General features: G+C 47.2%; 1 protein-coding gene across 3 annotated transcripts in view; it reads right to left on the bottom strand.

Moving 5' to 3' along the window:
* The window catches only part of scaper (S-phase cyclin A-associated protein in the ER), a 60,493-nt gene that overhangs the window by 30,036 nt on the left and 3,774 nt on the right, over positions 1-26,683 (bottom strand). For 2 of the 3 annotated variants that reach the window (XM_086163132.1, XM_086163133.1), the window contains exons 2-22: positions 26,085-26,202; positions 24,089-24,165; positions 22,981-23,178; positions 20,096-20,196; positions 19,654-19,770; positions 18,895-19,022; positions 17,652-17,938; positions 16,446-16,796; positions 14,799-14,966; positions 14,657-14,723; positions 14,451-14,568; positions 14,062-14,173; positions 13,510-13,650; positions 12,619-12,774; positions 12,394-12,536; positions 12,220-12,301; positions 11,978-12,130; positions 9,754-9,861; positions 5,058-5,194; positions 2,403-2,468; positions 1,769-1,895 (exon numbers count right to left, since the gene is read on the bottom strand). In XM_086163132.1, the coding sequence (XP_086019258.1) occupies positions 1,769-1,895; positions 2,403-2,468; positions 5,058-5,194; positions 9,754-9,861; positions 11,978-12,130; positions 12,220-12,301; positions 12,394-12,536; positions 12,619-12,774; positions 13,510-13,650; positions 14,062-14,173; positions 14,451-14,568; positions 14,657-14,723; positions 14,799-14,966; positions 16,446-16,796; positions 17,652-17,938; positions 18,895-19,022; positions 19,654-19,770; positions 20,096-20,196; positions 22,981-23,178; positions 24,089-24,165; positions 26,085-26,202 (2,955 nt within the window). The remainder of the gene's footprint in view (positions 1-1,768; positions 1,896-2,402; positions 2,469-5,057; positions 5,195-9,753; positions 9,862-11,977; positions 12,131-12,219; positions 12,302-12,393; positions 12,537-12,618; positions 12,775-13,509; positions 13,651-14,061; positions 14,174-14,450; positions 14,569-14,656; positions 14,724-14,798; positions 14,967-16,445; positions 16,797-17,651; positions 17,939-18,894; positions 19,023-19,653; positions 19,771-20,095; positions 20,197-22,980; positions 23,179-24,088; positions 24,166-26,084; positions 26,203-26,683) is intronic. The other variant, XM_086163134.1, reaches the window with a different exon arrangement.

Raw genomic sequence — 26,683 nt, 5'->3', positions numbered from 1 at the left:
ACAACCAGGCTCTGACAGTCGGTGATGAAAATGTAAATACAGTCTGCGCTTGTTGGTTCTTAGCGCGCCGTGCTCCTGACAGCTCCTTACCTGTGATGCATGTTGCCCCTTTTTCGCGGCGGGCTCTAATTGAAAGCAGCGGTAAACATTTTGGCCGACACGTAAACGCGAGCGCTTAATAATAAGGCGAGTGTGCGACAAAAAGAAAGGGGCAGCGCGCTGGGGGAGAATCGGGGCTTCTCGGTCACGGCGAAATCGGGTTTGACACAAAATAAACCATTAGAGGCCACAGAGGGAGAAACAGGCCGGGGTCAGAGACTACGCAAAGCTTTTGCGGGGCAGGGGAGGAGGCGAACGGCAACGCGGGAGGAGGGGGGTGTTGGGTGTTGTCTAAGGAATTAGCAGAGAAAGTGGAGACTGAATCAGATATGGGGGGAGAAAAACAAATCTATAGGTGAGTCAATGACAAGAGAGATGCTTGTTAGGTCAAATAATCTAAACGGCCCCGTCTTGAAGCGACTCGGGGGCCAGACAGCCGTGCCGACGGAGACGCTATTTATTTGACTTTGTCTAGGGATTAGAGGGGAAAGTGTTCCCCCCCCCGGCCGCCTCGTTTGCCAATCATGCCTGGAAACCACTTTAGGTGGATGTTTCTGCAGGGACGCGGCGGAGCGCCGCTTGACAGAGCCGTTTAAGAATGTGTTTTTAAAAGCGGGGTGAAAGACAAAGCAAAGGAGATCCCCGGACGCCCGACGGGGCTCTTTGGCAATGACAGCGTCGCTGGGAAAGAAAAACAAGGCACGGCTCTTCTGGCCCACTGACCTCTGACCTCCTACTGGGAGTAGGTGGAACTGAGGGGAGGAGTTCCCGTGTAGCGACAGCTTGTGAGCTACTCACAACGCACCGGCCTCCTCCTATCTACTCGCAGGACACTGTGCCACCTACCACAGCCACCTCTTTCTTTGCCTCTCTGGGGAAATTCAGTAATTGCCTCTCTAGCCGGCCCCTCCGTCGCTGATGGGACTCCATAATCCCTCCTTCTTTACAAACCCAGACACACACAGTGGGATGTTATGATGGCTCAAACCACAAGTTGGCAGGAAACGTATGCCTCATTACAGGAAGTGGGCCGTATATTCTCCTCGTCGTAAACACTGTGGCAGGTGTATTAAGCCGTCCCCTCTGTGTCAAATTGATGTCGGCGTGACTGTAAAAAGTCGCGGCGCGACTGAATCTCCGGGACAGATGTTTCTAATCAGCTGAGAAAGGAATGTCTGCGGTTAAATCTTGCAGATTCCATACTTATAAAACTGTAGTTTTTTTAAGTAGCACAGGAAAAAAAACAAAACAAAAACAAAAAAAAAACAAAACAAAAAAAACAGGCATTAACAGACTTTCACCCAGAAATCCAATTTACCATTGTCTAGACTGGTGACATCGGAGCGGAGCGAACCGCACGGACCCAAAACAACGCTTGCTCTCGGGACGAGGAAACTCCTGTATTGGTACCATGTGCACAGTGAAAACACAAATAATCTGGTCCTCATTAGCCAATAAGCAAAGGCAAGTTGCTCTGGGGTAAGCGATACTCCGCATTAGGGGTGAGGCGGAGAGAGAGCCGCAGCCAAACACGGCTAATCAGCGAGGAGACATGTCCGACGTCTGGATGGTCCGACACGCGGGGGCTAAGCTAAACATGCGGCGATCCCAGAGATACGGAAAAAAAACGTCCGCCGCTTTGCAGAAAATCTCCCTGCGTTCCGCGTACCTGTTTCTCCAGGATGCGAGAGATCTCCCCCAGCGTTCGGTCCAGGCCAGACACTTTGTTGCTGGCCCACTGGCCGCTGTCCTGGCCCTGCAGCTGCTTCAGCAGGTCCTTCACCAGGCGCTGCAGCCTGGTGATACACGGGAAAATATGGGTAGAACCTCCCGTTCATGTAGCCATTATTGAGCTGAATCCTACTCTAAATCAATGATTTCCCCCCCCAAAAAAACAAAAAACTACCATTTGTGTTATGTTTTCATTTATTTTCCACCCTTTTGTTTAGAACCTTAATTTGTAGACTGTGACACTAAAATATTTATTTGACTGTTATATGATGGGCTGGTAAAAAAAAATGTGGATTTATAAATAGAAAATGCAATTAATTATGGCTGAAATTCCTAAGAAATTTGTTTTTATTATTATCATTATTATTATGTCACTCAAAATGATCCTTTCCACTTATTGTTCAGGAGACTGTCCGTCTGCTGGTTTTTAGTTGCTTCAGATACGTACGCAATAAAATAAACGCAAATATCAGATTGATTAAGAAATAATGAAAGGCAATAAATCTTCGAGGCGGCCCTGCGAAGTTTATATCACATAAAGGTAATTCTTTTTAAAAGAGGCGTTCACTTACTTGGCCTTGTACGGGGAGTCGGGGACCTGCGTCTTTGCCTCGACCGACGTCTCATATTCCTTTGCTCTGCAGTGGGAGAAGCAGGGGAGAAAAAGTCTCTGAATTCAAAGAAAAAAGAAGGTGTCAGTAAACACAACAACAGTTGGAAGTGTGAAGTGAGGAGGGGAAAAAAAAAAAAAAAAAAGTTTGTTTATTTGGCCTGTCAGCGAAGCAGCATGGCTCGGAAAATAGACATTAGACATCGGAAAATAGAGCGTTACCGCCACCGAACTTCTTATTCTCGTCTTATAATTTCCCATCGGACGCTCTGACACGATTCTTTTTTATCTGTATTACGTTCCGATAAATCCTAGACAAATTTCAGGCAGACGAGTATTTTTACAAGTCTGACCTTGAGAAAAGGTCGCGGTAAATGGAGACGGGGGGACGACGACAGTGTCTCGGTGGAATTTGTAGGGGGAAAAAAAACAGACAGAGAAAGTCAAAGTATTTGTGTGTGTGTATGTGTGTGTGTGTGTGTGTCGGTCAATCAGGCATTATTAGACAAGATAAGTAACTATTGATCAGAGATACAGAGCCCCTTCCGGTTATCCATTTCCACAGCGATAGGACGAAAGACTTCCTGGAAGAGCACAGGTGGGCTCGTCCCACCTGACCAGACCTGAACCAATCAAACGACTTGAGAGGATTCCTGTCTGATAAATCCCCAAAGCTGGCATTTTGGGAAGCAGGATGGAAACAAAGTGTAACCGAGGGCATCGACGCTACAAAAGCGTACTGCAATCACTGGTCTGAAGTGGAATTAGCATCTTTTTTTTAAAAAAATTTTTTAAATGCGCTTCAAACCAGCTCTGCTCTTGCGTGCGTTTCTCACGAATTCGCCCTATTTACCCTCCTTTCCGATCGGGAATGATTGCCTTCATCACCCCGACCACCTCGGATCCGGGCCCTTCCTCTGCACAAGAGCGTCTTTGTGTAAACACCACCTTCTGAGGCAGCCGCACTCCCCACAATACACTGACCGCTCTGTTCCCCGCCGGCAAACCCCGAGCAACCGTCTACGGTGGGGGACGCACATCAATTCAGCGGGGCGGAACCGACCATATCGCAAGTCATGTTATTACGTCTTGCCAAGACCTGAGTTCTTGTTGTACAAATTAGCGTGCCGCTAAATAAACACGGGGTGAAACGCGTGCGTGCAGCGGCCTCGCCAGGATCACCGGGCCTTTGGGTGAAAAAGGCCGGTGGGAACATGGGGGACTCCGCAGAGAGTTTTTTTTAATAAAATGCTTAGTTTTTTGTGTTATTTATGACCTCTGCAGGCGCTGGTCCATCCCGTTCTGGAGGGGAGCGGCTCATGTTGTCACTTTCTCAGGTGCGCATATTTCGCTCCCCCCCAAAAAAGGCTGAGAATGGAGCCCGGCACAGAGGAATCCACAATAGAGACTATTTAATACCGAAAAGTCTGTAACTATGGAAAACCCAGCTGACTCTGTCGACAGACACGGTGAACTCAGGTGTGCGTTATCTTTACAACACGCGGACGATGATGGTTGTATCGAATCTTTGCGGCCGGATTAAAAAACGACCACGAGCAAAGAAAGGATATTGACGATGCACTAAGACGTGCGTAGCATACTTTCCATGTCATGTATACTGTATTTCTGACCTCTGCCATCTGGTGCTTATTGATTTTAATGCTGTTGAAATTAGCGTCAGGGTAACAGCATCTTCAATGCTTCGAGGTCAATGAGGTCAGAAGTACACATGGTCCAAAAGTTCCTGTATTTCTCCCTCCTCTATGGACAAAGTAAAAAAAAAAAGAAGATAAAGAACACGTTGTTTTCTTTGATCTATTTCTTTTTCACGACCGTTGGCATCGGCTGCAACAGCGCGGCTTCGTCTCGGATTCACAGACGTGGCCGGCTTAGATTTATGCAACTCCCAAACCTGGATCAACGAGGGGTTTGAAACTGATTTAGAAGCCTTTTTGTGCTGGCTGTGGCGCCCTGATCACCGAGCGTTTAAACTCATTTGAATTGATCCCTGACGCCCAGATTTGATAAAGATCACCTAAACCGGGCCCCCGATACGTTGCCTCCTGCCTCTTGAGTCCATCCCACTGTGCCGCTCCCTCGCTAAATGGCACACATATATCTTGGATAAAGGATGCTAACGCCGGCGGGTACCCTGCCCCCGATAGATCGTCCAAAAAAACAAATCCGACCGACGGTACCGTCCGTGTTCTTGCCTCTTCTCACTCTCCCCCCTCTGTTGTTGTGACAGCCGGTCGAACTGACTGATCTCCGGTCCGGGGTTCCGACACACAAAAGACGCCGCCTCCTATTTGTTGATTAGTATTGATTTTCTTTTGATATTTCATTAAAAAATCAATAGCGCAGGAGGTGTGGGGGTGGGACGGGCATTACTCATACATGCATTAACGTTCACTGTACACGCCGGAGTTACAGCGGTAGCAATTTGGAGGAAAGCTCTTTACACGCCGACGGCCAGGCCCCGAAGACCGATTTGCAGGTTTTCTATCCTCCTCTCAAAGTGGTCGTAAATCAGACTCGTCGGTGTGACGGTGAAGACGGGGATGCACCCGACCGCCGCTTTTCCCTCCAACGGGGAGCGGGTAAGCCGTGTGATGACCTGTAGTTCATCCTGGCGCGGAGCTTCTTGGCCTTCTTTCTCGCCTTTTGTCGCTCTTCCCCGTCCTTCATGCCCTCCGAGGAAACAGAGCTGTCCGTCACGATGTCCACGATGTATTTCTTCAAGGAGAGGTGCTCCTAGAGTGAACACGATACAACAAGTGGATTACGAGTTAGAGCGGGTGACGGTGCCATTAGCATGTAGCGACGACATGCAAATAAAAGTAGCGCGTTTATCCTTGGATTCCGAGTTACTCCGCAGAATAAAATCTATCTGTGATCTCCATGAATTACCGTACATCTGTTTCACCTGATACCGCCCACACATAAATGCATCATTCACAGAAATCCAGTGATTAAGCGAGTAATACTAGACCGAGCAATACAACGGCTATTCATAGTGCTGGTGATCCTTCACCACTGATAACATTTCAGAGTTTTTTTTCCTTTTTTTTTTTCTTTTGTACTTTTCCGAGCACACAGCAATGGCTAAGAGCAAGCGGACCGTACCGCCTTAGCCCCGGAAGTCTATTGCATAACACGCATCATTATGTGGCTCCTTATTCCCTGTGGGACTCGACTAATCCGGGATCAGTCGACAAAAAGGGTGACACTCGGTTAAACAACAGAAGAGTGCGACAAACGTAATCCCTGTCTTTAAGTAAACGAAATACATTTAAAGTGTGGAACGGGATACCTTCTATGTGACACATAGCACTCAATAGCACCATAGTATCCTGCAATTACCTCCAGAATAGTCTTTTGAAGCCCCGTCACGCCGCCCCCGCCCCCGCCCCCGCGCTAAATGGCTGGAGGTGTTGCTTCCTGTCTCGACTCACTCGGAGGATTTTTTGATTTCCAGACAGGAGACGGGAGAGCGTAACCCAATTTGAAACAACATGATGCATGTGCAAGAAACCAATTACCCAATTATGCTGTCATCCAACACCCGCGAGGATGGGACGGCCCTCCCGGATAAAAGGTTTTCCCTTTTGCAGTCGGGCAAAAGAAAACAAAAAAAAAACAACTTGTGTGCAGGATCCTGAAGCCATTGGTGCACCTGCTGCCTGAATAGGCGTCAACGAAAACACAGGTGGTGTTATAAGTGCAGAAAAGCGTGCTAAAAATTAACCTTCGGTGATACATAGTGAGGTTTCCGATTGATAATGAATTGCCTGCCTTCTGGAGCGGGATGGGGGAAAAGTTTCGAAAGGTTCGATGCCTTCGTGATATGAGCAGGAGTGTGTTTGTATGCTGAGGTGTGTGTGCACCTCTGCCCTCAAACCCCCCCATACCACAGGTCACTCATGATGCATGACCACGGCTCGCCCCGACTTGGGAAGCAGCTGTTCAGTAATCTCTCTGAGAGGCTATCTGTACCCCGGTCGCTCGCCTAATGGAATTGTTTCAATAATGCATTCAGTTCATCCTTTGCAGCGAAAAAAAGGGGAAAACGGCAGCAGAGGAAAAAAAAAAAAAACAAGAAAAAAAAAAGAAAACACATGACCTGAAATATTTGCAATTCAGTCACGTTGACATAAATCATCGTGCAAGCGTTTCCAAACGGCAGGATTTGTGGAAGTTGGGGGCCATTAGCGGTTATTGGATTATTTACAGATCTTTTTTTAAAAGGGACCAGAAGGCCTACTTAAGCCATAAATGTTAAATAAAAAGCCATGGGCTACAAATCAACAAGTAATTATCCCTTTCTTTCCAAATGGTCCGATGAATCCTTTCTTTTTTTTTTTTTTTTTTTTTTTTTTATTGTCTTGGCAATTTTTTTATTTAATCATTATTTCAGTCGCTAATATGCTAACAGCCTCCTCCCAAGCAAATGACTCAGAGGTGAATTCAAAATCCAAATAGAAAAAGGCCCGGGGGTAAAAATGTTAAGACGTCATCAAAGAAACGAGACAGAAAAATTGAGAAAGAGAGGGAAAAAAATAATAAAATACTGTCTGAAATTATGCAAAAATTGTCCAAAAAAAAAACAAAATATAAAAAAGAAATGAGCCAGAAAAATTGAGAAAGAGAGGAAAAAATAAATAAAATACTGTCTGAAATTATGCAAAAATTGTCCAAGAAAAAAAAACAGAATATGAAATTAGCACTTTATTAATCTAACATATGAGATGCATGCTAAACAAGACATGGAATGGATCACTTCCGGGGGAAACCCAGGGTCACCAGTCTCTGGTATCTTTATTTGGGGAGGGGGTGAGGGGGGTCTTGAAAAGGGTTAAGAGCCCACCGCTGAAAGGCTGGACTCGGTGTGAGTCCCGGCACCCTGAGTGCCCGATGCGGGCCGACTCGACGATAGACAGGTGTCTCCCACTGAACCCTTTCAACAAAGGGAAACGGGGAAACTGGCCCGAGCGCTCCGGGACCTCACAATACCACGGATTGCCTCTGGTGGGGGTAATCCGATCCGGCTCCAAACATCGTTCCCTTTTCTTTAACACAGACAGACCTATCGCGGATCTGAAAGGGCGGCCTACGCAAACACGGATTCTATGGGATGCGCTCGTCCTGCTCCTCTTTTGTCGCACCACAAAGGGCCTGAGAGGTCGGCTTCCCGTTTGCCGCTAAACATACAAGCCCGGTTTTATGTAGGCTACTAGATGAGATATGATACACAGTTGGTCCTACCGTCACTCGCTTTTCTATTATTATAATAAACGAAATCCCTGCAATTAAAAACCTGTTTGCCCATTTAATGCGTGAATTAATAATGAAAATAAATGAATGCAACTGGAAGTATTTTTGTATTTCCTATCTCTCACGATGAGGTTTTGGCTATACGGCATCAGATTTCGAAGCAGTTAAGCGGTTGGGTCAGGGGGGCTTCAGCTGGCGCTCTGGATATTTCATCAAGGTTCTCAATTCTTGCCGTCAGAGACGCTTCAGCGAGACCTTCAGGACAGTTCAAGCGCCTTTCTGGAGTTTTGAAATCCTCTGCGGGCTGCGGCGTGGGGCCTCGCTATGAGTAGCCGCCGGTGTCTGCGAGCTGCAGCGATGAAATATTGGTAAATAAAGTTCCACCTGACAGGAGCCGTGAGCCTTGGGATATTAAAACCGCGGGAGACGGTGATTGGAAAGAGCCATTGCGAACGAATCCTTCCCCTTGGATACCTTCCTGAGGGCGTACGTTTTATTTTAACTTTCATAATTGAGTTTTTTTTTTTTTTTTTTTTTCCCCAGAAAGAGAAAATGACAAAATGCGAAGGCGCCAGACGTTCGCCACACGCTTCCGGTGAAAAACTATGGCGTGACCCCCGGCGCCGCCGAGCCAACCGTCTTCATTTTAATTAAAAATCTTTCATTGCAGTAAGAATTATGGGGCAGCAGTATGGAAAAGAGTTGGCAGTGGCATGAATGAAATAGTGGGACACCAAAATGAGCTCTGACATATATAATGAGAGGCCACATAAAGTCGATCAAAACAAAGTCTCAAGACGTTCACATACTGGACAGCTTGATTAGCTTTCACATACTGCAGGGGGGGATAAAAAAAAAAATACCCACATATATATGCATATATATATATATATATATATATATATATATGTGTGTGTGTGTGCTGTATTATTTTCTAATCCCAGAATGCACAGTATTTTAAAAGCCCAGTCCAAAATAACCAATTAATACTGTTCGAAAGAGCCTCTCCAATGTGGCTTGCGATAACAATTAGGCACATGGGAGGAAAATGAACTTTTGGGTGCTAAAATCAAAAGGAGAAATGAGAGCTTAATTTCAATAGAAATCCGGTTTTCCTTTGGGGACATCATTTGCACAAAGAGAGCGCAGATACTGTTCTCTTCCGTTGCAAGGCTTCCACACCTCCCTGGTGAATGTTGGCCTAAATAGCCGGATCACGAATAACCTTGGTCAGATAAACCCGAAACAGTCCTTTTGAGACGTGCACTCAACGCGCTGGAAAAATAATGTGGCATTACTCGGCCGTCGACAGCGTGATAATGGTTATTATGAAATGTTCGTTGCTTCCCAGACAACCTTGAAAAATGCTTGTTTTCTGAATGGAATTTGGCTGGTCGTCGCGGTTCTTCGCTCTGGTCCTTCAGTAATGATGATAAAAAAAAATTGTAGGACAGCGACACCAAAACCTAAAAAGACGTATCGCACACAGGGGTGCAATACTCGAAATAAAAACTGACCTGCATTCGGGGGGGGGGGGGGAATAATCATTTCGAGGTAGGGATGGAGATGGTATCAATTATTGCCTTCTCAATAAATAGGCCTGGAGTGAAAGAGCTGCTGGGGCCAAAGGTGCTGCGTATAGCAACAACAGTTGTCAGCCTTACAATGAGCGCGGCTGAAAAGCCAATCTCATATTGCAGCCTGAGAGATTACCTTGCACTGATGAGCCGCATCCCCCCGTGGAAGGCAGCTCAATGACAAAAAAAAAAAAAAAAAAAAACACAACCTCTCATCAACGGGTGATGTCACCCCTCCGCCGAAGCACTGAACCCTGACTGTGTACATTTCAGGACCCATTTGTAATCTCACAAAGCAGCAACAGAGCCGTGGCAGTATGTAAGAGGACGCATAAACAATAATAATGGCCGCGTCATAAAAGACTGCCGTGCCTCTTTGTCTTCTTGCTTGACACAAGCGGCACCGGGGCCGGCATTATTTAAGAGAAAGAGCGCATCCGCTGCGGGGGGGGGGTTACGTACCACTTCCTCATCGGAGAGCTCCCGTCCCTGGATGCTGCTGCTGTCCCGCACAGCCTGTTGGTGCCTCTTGCCCTTGGTGTGGCTGAACAGGTGCACCTCCGTGGTGATCTATAAACACAAACACAGTGGTCAGAGGTCACCCCTGCGGACACAATGGAGACCAAGGCAGGAAAGGGTCATCGGGGCCCCGTGGGGGACGCTGGTGAAATCATATACCTTCTCTGGAGGACGTGACCTAGCACTCTTGAAACACCGACGTGATAGCGGGGGAAAAGGAACCGTGATTCCTCTCGCGGGCCGTGTATACCTTTTTATGGCCGGAATCATATTTTATATTCCTTTTCCGACGGGATGCGATCGCGACACAGATTGGGTCATCAGCACATGGAGAAACCAGCGGTCTTGATTTATTATCAAAGTGCCAGGCTAAGAAAAGCAGGTACACAGTAGACTGTGTTGTTCTCCAATCAATGAAAACAAGCCCATTTATGATACTTTGTGTTCGGTGTCATTAAATAAAGTGCTTGCCGCTGACCCACTCCTGATCCCTAGTGTCAGATGCTGGCCAAGGTCATCCAACAATTTAACAAGATTCCCTCTTCCACCCTCTTTACCTGATGCCGGTTTAGAGCGTCCCGCCGTCTGACACTTGAAAAAGTGTAATCATGTCAGGACATAAATCTGTTTAAAGTCCCGCCGCATGGGATGCTGTTAAATCTGCATTCATATTCTCAACCTCTCCCACCCGCGCCGGCGGTAGAGTTGTACATGAATATGTATGTGACCAAATCAAAGGAGAGTTATGCAAAGGGGCACCGCTGTAGTAACTGCGTCCGCATCTAGCATGACACAAACATTAAACATAGGGTGGGAAGATAAAGCTGGAGTGCGGGGCTGACGTATGAATTAAAAGCCCTCGCAGTCGAGCTTCCTGCCAAAGGGGGCTCACCAAAGCCTCCTAGCGGGAGATAAATCTGTTCCCCGGAGTTACGAAATGTGCTGTCTGGAAGGGTATTATTGAACTGGCACGTCGGTGATGATGCTAACCGGCAATAATTGAGTTTGCCGGAACTAAAGTGGGGAGGAGAGAGAAGCGGCATTCTTGTGTGCCGCGGCCGCCAAGGGCCCTTTTATGCTCTGTTTACACGTGAAAACTACATGTCTTTTTCAAATGATGTAACTATCACCTCCTGCACTTCCACGCGCCATTTACATTTGGAATCGGAGCGGGTCGTCACGCTGTGCCTGTTAAGAGGGAGCCAGAAGTGGACGCAGTGGTGCAGATGCAAATGGTCTGTAAGGGCGTTGAATATCCTGACATATTTTGAACCCCCTCTTTCCGATTCCCGGTGACGCCGCTCTGCTTTGTCCTTAATCGGCAGAAAAAAATGCACAAATACGGCTGCATACAGTCCACATGGATGAGACTCGCGTCTGCTTTGTGTCGCCGGCTGCTGCGTTGAACCCCGTTGCCATGATCGCGCTGATAGCGATCTCTACGGCATCTCTGCTGTCTGAGCCGCCGATGCCAGCCCGCTGTTTCTATGCTGTGTTTGGCTTCAATAAACGCCATCGGACCGATGGGATTTTCCTGGATCTCCTCTCCGCACGGCCTCCAAACGTATGAAGCCAATCCATCTTTACGCAACGCGACCGTGCAAACATTTTACGGCGCGACGCTGACAAACTGAAAATGCGGCAAGCTTCAACTGCAGAAATGTTGAGGTATTTTATCCCGTACCTGCAGCAGTTACTGCAGTGACTGATGGGAAGAACATTTGCTGCAAACTAGGAAGTCTCGAGTCATAGCGGGCAAGAACGAGCGTCGAACGCTGCGTGTACGCTAACCCGCTGGCAGGCGCAGCACGGTGAAAAAGCATCCGCCTCGGAGACGCGCGTGTGACGCAGATGCAGAATTTGTAAACAGGGTGTTAAAGAGCCCAGTGGAAAACGGCGTCTCAGTAGATGATTATCTTCTCTGGTGTCTCCGCCGGTTTGACATTTTCCCTCGGGAAGCACAGCCGAAGGCATACGACGTGCGCCCGTGCCGAGGTTTTTAATTTTCAATTAGGCTAACTGTCAGATGGGGCGTAAAAAGTTCCACGCCGCAGGTTTGATTTAAACGGAGCACAAGCAGCGGGAGATTCGAAGTGAGTGGAAGGTGGCCAGATGGGTTCCATGAGTATCTCTTCTGCGAGTTACATGATAGTGATAGTGAACATACCACAACGCCGCACAGAGAGCACTGTTTCTTCCGCTCATAGGGCGTCAGTTTGGGGGCGTAGTCTGTGTTAGCATGCCGGCCGCTGCTGAGCTCAGCGGCCTTCTCCTTCCTCTGCTCGATTTGCTCCATGTGCCTGCGGCTGCTCTCATCGTGCTTTGAGAAATAGCAACAGAAAATAGGCGTTTACTTTGTGCTAAGTCAGCTGGACAGGAGATAAATAACGCGTCTCCCTGCGAACGAACCTTCATTTGAATTTTCTTCTGGAGCTCCTCCATGGCCTCCTGCTGAGCTGCGCTAAGAGCAGCGAGGCGCTCCTCGCGGTCCCTTAAGACACAGAATCACAAGCGAATCTCTCAGACTTTGGGAATAAAATGAGGACTGAGGCCGCCACCGTGTTTAAAAGCCACACCACAAACCTCGCCCTTTCTCGCGCCGCGTCCTCCCTGGCCTTCTCCTTTTCTTGCCTCTGCTGCTCGATGCGAGCCTCCTGTTCCTTCCGTCGCATCAGCAGCTCCTCCACCCGTGCCTGCCGCTCTGCTTCCAAGGCCCGCTTCCGCTCCTTCAGCACAGAAAAGTATGAAAAGTGAGTCAAAACAAACCGACAAACGCGAAGGCTCAAGCATGCATTTTCTGTCTAGCACCTGCACAGCCTCATCTCTGGCCTGCTTCTCCTCCTGCCGCCTCTGTCGCTCCTCCTGCAGCTCATTGAGGCGTTGTTCATACTCATTTAACTTGGCCAGGGCGTCGTGCCTCTTGTTTTGGGCTTCCAGAGTGTTGATGAACGCAATTTCATTCACCTGCAGAGGCAAACGTCGCTTGTGTCAAACATATGCATACACATGCATATACAAACACCGTGACGACAGCGAGGAATGGATTGTAGGTCGTACAGGTCTGTTCTCATGACGGCAAAGGTTCTCCACTTTCATGCATTCATTCATTCTTTATACCCCTTATCTTGCACTCGGGGTCGTAGGGGGCCGGAGCCATTCTGAGCTGTCTTTGGACAGGAGGCAGGGCTCAACCCTGGACCGGTCCTCAGCCAGTCACAGGACCACACATGGAGATACGCAACCACTCTCATTCACACATCATATAGAGACACAACAACCCACCCTCACACTCATATAAACACAACCATTCATTCTCTCAATCACATGCAGCTAGAAACCACCATTCACCCCCACATTTACATATATAGACACAACCATTCACACATCATTGAAACTCACAACCATTCACCCTCTCATTCATAAGACATACGACTATTCACTTGTTTATTTACATGTCTGGGTGTTTAAAGGTCTCCGATGAACCTACTACATGGAGGAAAGGCTCCCAGTAGGAATTGAGCCAGAGACCTTATTGCCCCAAAAATCATTTGGCCGCCAGTTCTCTCGTTTATAAAAATATCATATCCACAAGTCACAAACACGCGTGAATCAATGTGAGATTTTCCGTGTTGCCTTCTATGCATACTAAATGCTCTGACACGCCTGAAGCGTGTGACGATAACCGTGTCCCCGTCATACCTTGGCCTCCTCCACGTGGGCCTTCTTCACAATGGCCTGGAGCTGCAGTTCCCTCTTAAACTCGGCGTGCAGGAGCTTTTCCTCCATCATCTTCCGCCGTTGCTCCAACAACTCCTCCTTCCATTTCCGAACCTCCTTTTCCTGAACAAACAATTTAAAAACCGGCGTGAGACGTCAGGGTGGAGACGCAGAGCGGATCGTTCACGACACCGCGGCTTCTCGCTCCTTGGGTTTGGACCTGCCGCGGCGTGTCCGCGTGTGGATTCACGTTAAATGAGCCGCTACCTGTGTGCGGTTGGTCCTAATTTGCTCTAAGGCTGACTCAACTCACGCTGGCTTGGAGAACAAAAACAAACTAAATGAAAGCCCGCTTCTCCCGGCCAGGGGTTTCTCTATTGACAGCTTGCGGCAGAAGCAGGCCCGGATGCACTCGGCGGAGCGGGTTGGACTCTCGGGTGATTTGCCCGGGCGGCGCGCTGACGGAGACTCTCACACTCGGCCTGTCCGCGGAATTTGAGGTTCGCTTTCTGTCGGCCCGACCGGGGCTCTCACCCGCTCCAGAAGCTTCTGCAGCTTGAGCGTCTTCTCCTCGCGCAGTTTCTCCCTCAGCTGCTGCGCCTTCAGCTGCTTCTCCTCGTGTTTCTTCTTCGACTCGGCGATAGTCCTGTCCGGGGGGGGGGGACAAAAACAAAAACACGGACACGCATCATTCAACGCGTTGCGTTTTTCTCCTTTCTCTGAGACGGCGGGATTCCCCTGTGAGGCCTGGAAGCAGAGCGAAGGTCAGACGCGGTAAGTAAGATTGTCAAAATATGGCGAAGGGCCTGCAAATATGGAGTGTGAGGAGCCGTTCACAAAGCACAAGCCAAACATAAGAGTCTGAAGAACTGACAAATGCGTGGGGATTAAAATTAAAAAAAATAAATTCAAATAAGCCGCACCTCTTGCGGGACGGTGAGGACAATTTTTCATGCATGTGAATCCCGTGTCCCGGCGGTCGAGCAGGTTCCTCCTCCACCATGTCGCCCCACGAGGTGCTCTGACGCCACGGCTCCCGAGCTGGAGACGACAGGCGAAGAAAATCATCGGGACTTTGTCGCGTTCGGTGCGTCAGAAGGAGCTTTTGTTTAGACGCGGCTCTCCGTACCGTCATAATCTGCCAGCATGTCGTTCCAATCCATATTGCTTCCACATCCCCCGTTCCCCATGCTCGCCTGCAGTAAAGAGTTTGGTCTGGTAATAAAGACCCGAACAACTTTATTTACAGACGAACGACTAAATGGTCTTACGGAGAAGTCGCTTTCGTTGTCGGTCTCCAGGTCGTTGTTTTCGGCCTGGATCTCCCTGGTCAGCTGTTCCTCTTCCGCGATGGCGCTGGCGATGGCCTCCTCGTTGGCCTTCTCCAGGCGGTCGGCCAGTTCCTCCTTTTTGGCGAGGACCTCGGCCATGGACTGGGGCTGGACACACGGCAGAGGCATCACCTCTTTGCACGTCACACGTCAATCACGTGACAATCGCATTTTAGAAAACATTCTGGAAAATAAAAATCAAATACATTCATCTTGTAATAATAACACCTTTCGTGAAAATCTGAGGGTTCTTGCCAAGGCCTGGGTGGAGATAAATCCAAATATTTTAAAACCCTATTAGAAACAATATCCAATATATTTTGAAGTGGAGAGAAAATTAAAAAAAATAATAAAAAGAATTTAAAAATAGGCCCGTTGTGAATTAGTCAGAGGGACGTAAGGATTTTTAAAACTCTGTGCAGCTCAGGTCCGATTCGTACTTTTGAGGCGTGACCTCGGGGTGGAGGAAACACGGTGGCGGCCTGATCGCAGTTTTACCACACAGTCATCACAAGAATCACACGTGAGGAGGCATTCCAGAGTCATGCGGGGGAGGAAGGGAAGGCACATTTACTGTGAGGATGAGGAGATGGCGGAAGGAGGCGACTTCCTTTTTCTTTTTTAACATATTTGCCCTGAAAGAACAGGTATTTATTGATATTTCCACCTGACACATTGGTAAGTAACTGCGTCTCAAACGCGGGCCGTGCAAAACCTGGAGAACTGAAGGAGCCACGAGAAAGCTACGACGCAAACTGTTCAAATTCAACCCCCCTAAAGCTTTAGCGCTCGTCCTCGTCTTCTGTTGGAAAAAGAAGGGACGTAGATATTTTCAGCGGTCGAACCGGGTGGGCGCAGGAGGAAACAGCCCCATTGCTACTTGTATTTCCTCCTGTATATGAGCTAAATATGTATAGATGCTTTTAGATAATACTTTTTCATACCTTCGGATTTTGATTTATTTCATAATTAGTTTTTCATTGTCTTTATGCTGCTGCTGCCAGGTAATTTCCCAATCCTGGGATGAATAAAGTACATCTCATCTCAAAGCCGCATTGGCAGATATGCACAACACCCGTAATGTTGCCTTCATCATAGCTGAATGCAGCGACAACAACAACAATAACAACAACCGCTCGCGCTTTCACTTCCACCTTTGCTCCTCTGACCGATCAGGAAAAAGCGTGAAAAACAAAACACGCAACTGCCATTTTGAAGGTTTACAATCCAACCCTGGCATAAATACACTCGGTGTGTAATGCTGTATGATGGCGAGTGGAATAAATACTGGGATGTTTTGTTTTTTTGTTTTGTTTTGCACAGAATTTAGTCTGAATTCACTGGGTCTAGATGAGACTTTGGGGCAACTCGCTAAAAGCATCTGCTGAAACACAAAAGCAATCAATCCACAGCTATTCTTTACAGTGAATGGTGTTATAACAACACTGCATTGAGCCATACAGTCTTCGCTGCTCATTTGGTCTGGGGCTCTTAAGATTGACTTTGTTTAGGCAGTGAAACACCTCTGGGAGTCCCTGGCCTCCCCAGACCACCCCTCCCTCTGCTCCTCCATCTCTCAGCACTCACAGTAGAAAGCTCTGTGGGGTCCAGCACACTCTCCAGTTTCACCGCTGCCATGGGAGCCTCAGCCTGTCGTGGAGCAGATGTGGCCGTGCCCTGCGACGCGACCCCCTCGGCCCCGCTGTCCTCCAAGGCCGACAGTCCACCGAGAAGATCCGTCTGGGGTGAATCTGGGGGTGCGGCGGGGGCCGGGGCGGGGGTCGGGACCGATAGGGTAATGTCTGTCGGTGGGACTGTGGCTGAGGACTCGGCGGGCTCTGGGGCTTTGGGAGGGATAAGAGCGGCTACGGGGGGAGGCGCGTCTTCGCAGGGTGGGTCGACACACCGCCCCGAGTCCTGTGCTCTCTCTGCTGGGGGCTGCACCGACAGTCACACACAAGCAAACGCAAACTCAATTAAAGACATGCATATTTCGAGCAATTCACAGGAGAAACAAGATTGCCAGGTCTGCAAGACTGGGGAAAAAAAAAAAAAAATCAGCTCAAAGGAATATTAAAAAAAAAAGCCCAGAAAGAGGCCATTAACAAAACCCAAATATGCTCCTGCCAAACGACAACCACAAAATTATACCATAATTCATTCATCGAGGTACTAGTATGGTATACTATCGTAATTGAAATAGAGCTCTGAAACTTAAGCAAATGTTTTCATTGGCTAAACGTTTGTACTCAAGGTAAATATAAAACGTATAAATAAATGACTTCATTTGAAAAAAAAAAAAAAAAATAGATATGGCATTTTAAAATTCTTGATTTTTACCAATAGGTATGCAAGTAAAAAAAGCTGACCTGGCAACCCTGGTGAGCAATAAAAATAAATAAATCAAAAAAATAAGTAAATAAATCAAGTAAAAACACACAAATCATGCAGGGAAAAATCTGACATGCCCAGAACTTCCAATTATGATGAGAATTTGCAGACAGATTGGAAGTGTGGATTTGAATGTCACAATCAACCAATCGCCAAAACCCGCCTTTACCGAGTGCATGTTGATGAAGTGACAGGGGAGTATTTATTTCAGCTTATTGAAAACGGGTTTTTCCGCCCTCAAGTGTACTATAAATGGCCTGGAAGCCGACACCCCTGCCAGCCCGTGCGTAAACACAAGAGAGCCCAAACCAAAAATGTGGACCGACTTATCGCCCTGCGGCACCGAATCTCATCGACGGCGCACATCCCGGGACACCTCGGGGAGACACTGAGCCCGAGTACCTCCATCACGTGCGCGCTCTCCGGACGGGGAAGCTCGTCCGGGGGGTCGGGCTCGGCGGGCAGCGGCGACTCGGTGTCCGCCTGGGTCGTATCCATGGCCAGGGAACACGGCGGATCGAGTTGCTGCTCTTCTTGCGGCGGGAGAGGCGACTGCTTGTCCTTGCCGCCGTCCTGCACGGGGGTGACGTGAGCGAGGACGGGGCTGACCTTGGCGACGATGGCGGCCGAGCGGGGCTTGGAAGCGCGACCCCTCTGGACCGTTTCCCAGCCCTCGGCGTCCTTCTTATCTAGAGAACACGCGAGACCCTGAGTCACTGAGAGGAAACGGCGTCCTACGCCGAGTTAAAGTGTCTTGTAGTTAAAGCGCATCCCAAAAAGATGAAAATTCAGAGGTGGTCTACTTACCGACCCAATGCCGAGAGCGAGTGTCGGGTGACACAATGCGGCGGGATTCACGGGAAAACGGATTTCCAGCATCCTCCAAAACAACTCAACTGACCGGGCATTTTAAGATGGTCAAAATGAAGCGTAACATGCCTCCATGAGGATGCTTCCCTGGTATTACAGTGGACCTTCACTTTTTGCTCGGAGTAACATTCAAAGACCCCCAGCGAAAAGTAAATTTCCGCAAAGGTGTGATTATTTTGATTTAAAGATATATTAACCCTCAACAAACCTCACTCAACCCACCATCGACTGGATTATGCTTCCCCCTTTGTTTAGCAAACGAGATCTGTATTTTATTTATTAAAAAAAAAAAAAAAAAGAAGGAATTTTAGCTTAATTTAACTATATTGTTTACTATTTTCTTTTTCTTAGGCTGGAATATGGCTATTTCATCATGAAAGAAAATTTCAAATGCGGCAAAAGAACACAAAAGAACGATAAATCACGAGAACCAAATTCCAAAAACCATCTGCAAAGTAGCGAGGGCGCAAAAAGAAAAATCCTGATTTATAGCTGAGTGATACTCGCAAATAGGAATATGGCTCAAGCTGTGCGCGTTTTGATTTCTGCAAACGAAAAAGACGTTTTTTTCTAGCAAATGTCACGACCAGACGCACAATCATTTCTTGGGTTGTTTGGGAGGAAGCTGGGAAGCACTTTTACCGGTGAAGCCACACGACGGTTCAGAGCAAACACCCTGAATTTTCATTTTTGGCTGAACTTTATCCTTTTTTTTTTTAACAGAAAAAAAGAAGAAGAGGTGAGCGTAGATCTTTTTGAGGGTGCAACTTCTTACTCTGTTTTTCTACCGGAGAGGCCGCTGGCTGACTGGGGTAAGGGGTCGACTGGGTGCATTTCACCCGGTCTGCCCAGCTGGGGCCGGTGTGGGAGAAGCGGGCTGCAGCCAGTGCAGGTGAGGGACCGCTGGATGAAACACACACACACACACACACACACACACACACACACACACACACACAACATGCATGGGATCAAACGAATGAGCACCTGGACCGTGAAGAATTGACCGGTTGCCTTGTTTCACTTCCTCCGCAGTTCCTACTGTGCTGCAGGTCATTAGAAACTTCAGGAGTTTGAAGACAGTGCCAGGCAAAAGTAAAGCAGGCACTCTCTGCCCGCAGATGGAAGCGTACTGGGCAACAGGCCCTCCGTCGTGATCAATATCCATTTCCTGCAGCATCGGATTACATCTCTCTGGCCCGTATTGAACCGGGGCCTCAGCAGTCTTTAACTGACACTTTTATCTACACCTCCCACTTATTGTATGGCCAAAGAGTGAGAAACTCGACAAATTGCATTAAACAAATGCTCCGCCGTACGCGATCGATGCCCCTATTGGTAGATAACACAGTCTGCCGCTTCTAACCCATTTCAAAAAACGGACAGCGCGTCATCTCAAATATTGATCTGTTAACAGCAGGATACCTTATCACGCCACTGACGAATTTTTAATTGAATAGACATTTATCTGGGCTTTTAAAATGAAACCGAACGCCTCAAAGTATTGGGAAAATACACGTGTGGCGGAGCTTACCCGAAGTTGTGCGCCCGCCGTGCACCTTGAGACGGGACCATCCTGTCTGCCGACTGGCTGGGCATCACGTGCCGTCCCGGAGACATCTTGCGCACCTCCCAGGCTAAAGAGGTAGGCCTGAGCAGCAAAACCCAGGCAGTAAACATCACTTTAATAATGCTAATGCTAAGTTTTGTGGTTATCAGCAACACAGAAGCCCTCGCTTTGACAATTCAGCTAAACGGTAATTCCACCCGCTGCAATTTAGCCCATAAAACCGGCATGTAATAATGAACAGTAAACACGGCAAGATTTTTATTTCCCCGTCAATTTACAGTCCTTACAGAGCCACGGAGACTCGGGGACATTAATCAACCGGCGTCAAATCCAACGATGTTGATCCGCTCAATTTGTGACTCCGAGCCAGAACGAGAGGTGCGGAAAGAGAGACGCTGACGGTCACCTGTTTTGGGCATCGGTTTTCTCCAGCTTCTCCTGGAGCTGGATCCAGTCGATGAGGGCTTTGAAATCACGGACGTAGTTGTCCAGCATCATCAGTGCTTCCTAAAGCAACATGACAACGGAATTAAATCGACATGGGGAACAAAACAAACAATAAAGAAAATCAGAAGGGAAAAGTCCCTTTCACACTGCAGGAACTTTTTTGGAGTTCCTTGAGCCATTCCAAGAACATTGGACCTCAGGTCCTGCAACCATTTCAGCTCCCACTCCGAGGAGGCCTCTTTTTACATTTTCTTAGGAACTCCTATTACGTAGGTGCTCGGTGATCGGTAGAACTCATAAGCCATGGCCGTTACCAGATATTTCTTGCGAGCTACAGAGGGCTATTTTTAAAAACCTGTCGGCTAGGGTTGTATTTTTGCGACATTAATGGACAGAACCAGCAAGAAATGGGCAACGAGGAGGTCCAGGCTCTTCTAGCTTGAAAGCCACAGAGGGGATTCCACAGCTCGCAAAGGAACAGCAACAGTTGGGCAAAAATAAGTTTGGAGTTGGCGAACAGCAGGGTTCTTGACACGCCAAAGCCACGGTGGGAGATCTAAACACTTCGACCCGTCCGATGGTCCATGGTTTTTGTTCCCTGCATGCACAACATGGACGCTGTGGCTGCTCCGCTCTACATGTTGTCCGTGTCATCTACCTCTTTTTCTTAGTTTGTATTTGAGTGTGGCGCTTAACGTGCACGTCATAACACGACTAATAAGTTCCAAAGTGCTGAGGACCAAGGTTGAGCTGGACAGTTCTTAGAACTTCTCTCTCAGACCAGCTTATAATACCTGCTGAGCAAAGAAAAGATGTAAATTTATGGACTATGAATGGATCTAATGGATCTATAAATCTTCTCCCGCACACAAGATGATACAGAAAGTCCATATTTAATAGACAATTTTGTCTTCAATTCACCTACTAATTGTTTTTTTTGGACTGTGGGAGGAAGACGAAGAACGAGAAGACTCCACACAGAAACCGAATTAAAAAACTTCTAGCGATGAGGCAAAGCTGCGCTGCCCAGCTGCGCCACCAGGACACTGTTTCCCCCTCACCCGTTCTAGAGCAGTTTGTCGCATCGGGATCTTCTAAGACCTACAGAAAAACATGGCGGGGCTTAGACTGACGCAAAATGTTGATTGACTCAAAGCGGCAGGCTGCAGGGGTGGGGGGTTCCCCAAAGCGCTAATAAAATGGAGACAACTGATTGATGGGGACCGTGAAGGGAGTGGTAATTGAGAGTAAAGCTTCACAGTGCTTTTAGTTAATAGACAAGTCAGGCCAGTGAAAGATGTGTTCAGCAGCGGGCCTGCTGATTAGGGTTGGTTAACAGAAAAAGACCACCACTATTGCCGGCCATTCATTTGGTAATGAAGGCCCGAGATAGATGGGGGTTTGCTTGTCCTGACAGACAAACCAGCGGCGAGCTGAGGCATCATAAAGTGGCTTTCAGCATGTTAACAGGCACACTTACCTAAATACAACCCGCACATAACATTTCATGGGGAATGACAAAATGTTAAACCCACCCCCATGGAGAAGCTTCGCCATAAAAAGGGGGTGCCCAGTAAAAACCAGTGGTCCATCCACGCGCAGACAGAGAACCGCACGCGTTCAAGGCCACGTGAATAATTCACAGATTTGATTGCGCTGTCATTTAACTGTCTCGAGCCGGCGCCTGTTTGGCGCGTGAAAGGTAATCCGTCCACAAATGCCTAAAAGTATCACCCAACAGGATTCTGTTATGGGCGAAGCGCCTGATAAATTAGGCGCGAGATGAAGAACAACTGGTCGTAATAGATGAGGGCAAGTACGTTTGTTCTGTTGGAATAGCATTAGCCTCGTGTAGTCTGGTAACATACACTCAAAGAATGTTGCATGTCACTTCCTGACAATTGTTGTGTTTATGGCGCGGGGGGGGGGGGGGGGGGGGGGGGGGGGGGGTTGTAGGTGGAATATGGCGAGCGGTTGGTGTGAGAGTGCACGATGCAGGCCACCCGCAGCTACACTGGGGGATTGCGGCCGGGGGCTGTCGGAGCACTCTGCTTCCCCTTCCAGATGACTCCATCATCTATCAATGTCCATTAAACCCAAACTGGGTGGGAAGGGGATTATGAGCGGCGACCAGCTCTGTGGCCATTAGATGGCATTAGGATGTAGCGGGCTACGGCGGTATGAGAGGGTGGGGGGGCGGCGAGGGACGGACAAAAAAAAAATTAAAAAAAAAGGAAAAAAAAAAAAGAAAATGGCCAGATGTCTGACACAGGCTGACAGACTACATGATGATCACACCGCAGGGATCTCGACTGTGGCTCTGACCGCAGACCATCACCAGAACCATGCTCGGCATAATACAGCATGGCAGACGGATCAATACGACATAGGAAATGCCGGGTGGGGGTGGGCTTTGCACAAGTACAGCAGCAGATCGGCAACTTGGGGACTGTCGAGAGACAAAAACCTGAATAGCAAAAAAAAAAAAAGAGAGAATCGAGCACTGTGTTTCTACTCGACAGAAGCAGGCGCCCTTCGGACGCCTTTTACGGAGATACCAGATGACCGACACAACACGCGCGTGATGTTGTTTACAGTCTGTCATCGAAGCTCCGTCCAGTCGGACAAGCCAAGGAGAGAGTCCCGTGATAATTCTCTCATCAACAAGCTTTCACTGAGTCCCTGTGACAAAAAGCAGAACTCAAGAGGAACGCTGGGCTCAAAAGGTGGAATGACCTCACCGTCCCCCTCTAGTGTTCACAAATAGTACAACAACACGGACTCGGGGATTTGAAATTCAAAATACGTCCGTTTATTTTTCCCTCCCCGATAAAACGGACTCACCTTGCATTCCACGACGCTCTGATCCGACTCGCAGGTGACGTAGATCTCGTCCACGGCGCGGCGCAGGTTTTCAAAAAGGAAGGCCCAGTAGCGCGCGCGCAGGTCCACCTTTCGCGGCACCCTGGTTTTGGTGGGACTCTTCTCGGCCGCCTTGTCCAGCAAGGCGCCAGCTGTGCCTTTGCTTTCCGCACCGGCATTCTGCAGAGGCCGGCGACGGATCAAACGTTAGGAGTGACATTCAAACATATTGGTGTCATGAGTAACCGCATAGTTGTTTATAGCAGCCGTTAGCTTTCAGGAGAACGGAGGGGGGGGGGGGGGGGGTCAACTATTTAATGCCTTATATCTCTGATGTCTTGTATTACCTAAACAACCTATTGTAGCAATGCGGATGCAAAAGATGGCTGACACTTGAAACCAAACATTTGTGTCATCACATTCTTAATCTATACAATAATCAATGATTAAAAAATGCATGTGCAAACATTGTTTAAATCAGTAAACACACATTTATAGAGCTTGTGAAAATTCCCGTGACCCAAAGATACAAATATCCAGTAAATCCTGTGGCATCTCAACAGCGGACAGTTAAAAACCAGCTATCGTATTTTAACGTCAACCAGTTCAGCATTTTTCTATCATTTTGAGAGGGCACTCGTCCGTGAGATGAGGAGCACAGAAAAATGAGCGTTCTTGTGGCTTGCAATGTTCACAGGTTGCTTGCCAAATGGGTAACAAATGTCCCTCGGCTATGAACATATATTGACGGTCAAGCCATGCACACACACTGCACGCTCGTGTCATGTTGTTTGCAAACCTTGCGGCGTCAATGGAGAATCAAGCACGGGTCGCTACCATCGAGGCGCGGCCCACACGAAGCATCCACTGGGCTGAAATGTTTGTTTAAAATATGACGGCGGTTCACACACACGTTCTGCCGTGCAGGTTCAGCACTGATCCGGTTCCCTTCCACGGACCAATAGGGATCCACACACACACACACACCGCTGAGGGTCTGCCTCCAGGGGATTCAACTGAGTTCGGGGCCGAGTGAGACGTCTGCAGCGGGTGGATGGCGCCCTCGAGTGGCACTAAATCGCGCACCCACCTGTTTCTTGTTCCTTTGCTGTCCAGAATGGATCCTCTGAGCCCGGGAGCCGCCGCCAGACACGCCTTTGGATTTTGCTATGTGGGGAAGAGACATGAAAATTAACAAGGATGTAATTTAAGGAGAAATGTAATTAGGTTAATTACATTAGGTTAATGACACGGTGCAGTCATTTGGCTTATTGTACTTTCTTTTCCCAGGAGAAATATTTAACATTTCCTAATATTAATGTTGTCTGCAGTTACATAAAAGCAGGGATACTCTGCTACCTTGGTTCAAATATTGAGGTGAAAAAGGAGAGGGATGAACCTCTCATTTAAATAAAGAGTGTTAACATTTTACAGCTTGGATTAAAAAAATAAAATAAAAAAATAAGTTCAACATATTGATCTTGGATTTTCATAAGAAACATCAGACAAATGTGTGATGATGGTAATGCTAACTGGACAGTTGGAGAAGCATCACACGCATCTGGGGTTTTATACTATAGGTTTAAAAATGTTTTTAAAAAAGTCAAGGAAAAAATGAAAAAGTAACTTTGCAATGTATTTTGGCTTCAAAATTTGAAAACAAAATGATTTTTTTGATGAAAATCTGTCAAGTGACATTGTTGAAATGTTTTTTTCTTTTCTTATTTCTATAAAAAACACAAAAACAATCACAAATCACAATCACTGTGCAATATTCAGAACTGTGCAATATTTCATTTCATAACAGTACACAACAATTTTTCCTTTATCATACTATTGTGCACTCCTTACCTCACTTGTTACTAAGACACTTTATAGTTTCACTGAGACACTTTATAGTTTATAGTTTATTTATTTCTAATTCTGCCTTTTCTTTTTATTATTTATTACTGTTATATTTTCTGTAACTCTGGCACAACAATTTCCTTCGTGATTAATAAAGTTGTTCTTATCTTATCTTATCTTATAAAAAAAAAAAACAGGCAAAATTAAAAAGATTGATTTAATAACCAGAATAGCATTGTAAACATTATACCTCCTCTTACACGTGCTACCAGTCAATTTTCGAATAAATTCTAGTGGAAAATTTTACCACAGTGACAATATCTTCTCTTTTAACTCAACAACATTTTTAGGGTCTCATTTAAATCAAATTCTTTTTTAATATTAATTTTCAATATCAATTCGTCATGTATTTTTTAAAGGAAGGGTTTATTATATGTAATTTTTTTTATAATTCACCTGTTCACCTCCTTAACACTAAAACAAAGGAAAAATTTGGACTTAGAAGGGACACTAATGATTTTACTAGTCGGGCCCCCGGACCAAAATGAGTTTGACACCCCTGCTCTACAGTATATAACTAGAGAATTCAACAATTTCACACTCGAGCGTGGTGATGCAAATTATCTTATTTGTGTGTCACCACGAGGGATTTCTAATGAATTGAAAAGCAAATCTAAATTTTTATTTGAGCTTTAAAGGCCGCTTTACATTCGCTTTATTCAAAGGGTTTCACAAACATGAGGATAAACACCCCGATCACACTGATCCTCATTATGCCGGGGGAAAATTCTCAGATTTATTCTTGTTGAGCTTCTGGCACGCTGCAATCCACACCTGAGGCTGCATGACGATGGACTGACACTGAAGAAAAGGTTGCAAAATATGGTGGTATTTTTTTCCCCCCCCAATGTATTGCACGCAGTGCATCACTTTTAAAAAAATCTATCGATGACACACATTTCTCAGACCAAAGCTGAGTCACCAAAATGAGCCGTAACTGGACGAGGGAACTTAAAACATTTTTGGAAAAACCTCATATGAAACATAAGAGCCGTGCAGAAGCTGTAGAGCGAAAGACCAAGATGGATGGGAGAGGCAACAGGATGTGTGAACGTGTGGGAGGTTTGTGGGTGGGATGACCTGAACTAGCGAGCATGCAACATGGAGCATTCGTGGAGAGGGGCGGGCATGGGAGCGTGCAAAGTTCTGTTTGCGCTGTGCACGTCTCGCGGGCTACCGACCTTCCTCCTCTTTGCTCTCGAGAGGGACACTCCATGCAATCAAGTTCCGTGCGGCGCGGCCCTCCTCTGCTACTATCTTGCGCACTTTGTCATGGCTGTTGGAGCGCTGAAAAGAAGCCTGCGGGGACAGACAAGACAGATGAGTCAACGCCGTGTTCCACTGCGTACTTCATGCAGGGACCCGGGAAGATGGCGTAAGGCAAATCCTGAAGAGAATTTTTAAAATAAAATCCAGACGGGCTGCCCAAATATAGGCTTGTGGAGCGGGAGATCCGTCGGAGGAACTCGTTCTCTGTAAAGCATCCCGACATCGAGGTAATGCGATGCATTCGAGGCTGAATGACATTTTCGCCGTTGAACATATTAGTCGGTGTGGCAGCACAACTCAAAATGCCTGAAAGGGGATTTCAGGGTCTTGCATAAGAAAAAAAAGATCATGCGGATATAGAGAGAAGGATAAATCTGCTGTGATCACATTTTAATGTTATTAAGAGGCCTTTGAAAATTCATACAGCTCGTTGCACGCAAACAAATCTGTTGACATTTTGAGCTTAGAACAACCAATAGCACCACAAAGTCCAAAACGGGAAAAAGGTTAT

This window comes from Fistularia commersonii, chromosome 17 (assembly GCF_037954325.1).
Source record: "Fistularia commersonii isolate RoL2024-O1a breed Wild chromosome 17, RoL_Fcom_v1.0, whole genome shotgun sequence".
NCBI classification, from domain to species: domain Eukaryota; kingdom Metazoa; phylum Chordata; class Actinopteri; order Syngnathiformes; family Fistulariidae; genus Fistularia; species Fistularia commersonii.
This window is presented reverse-complemented; position numbering and strand designations above follow the sequence as displayed.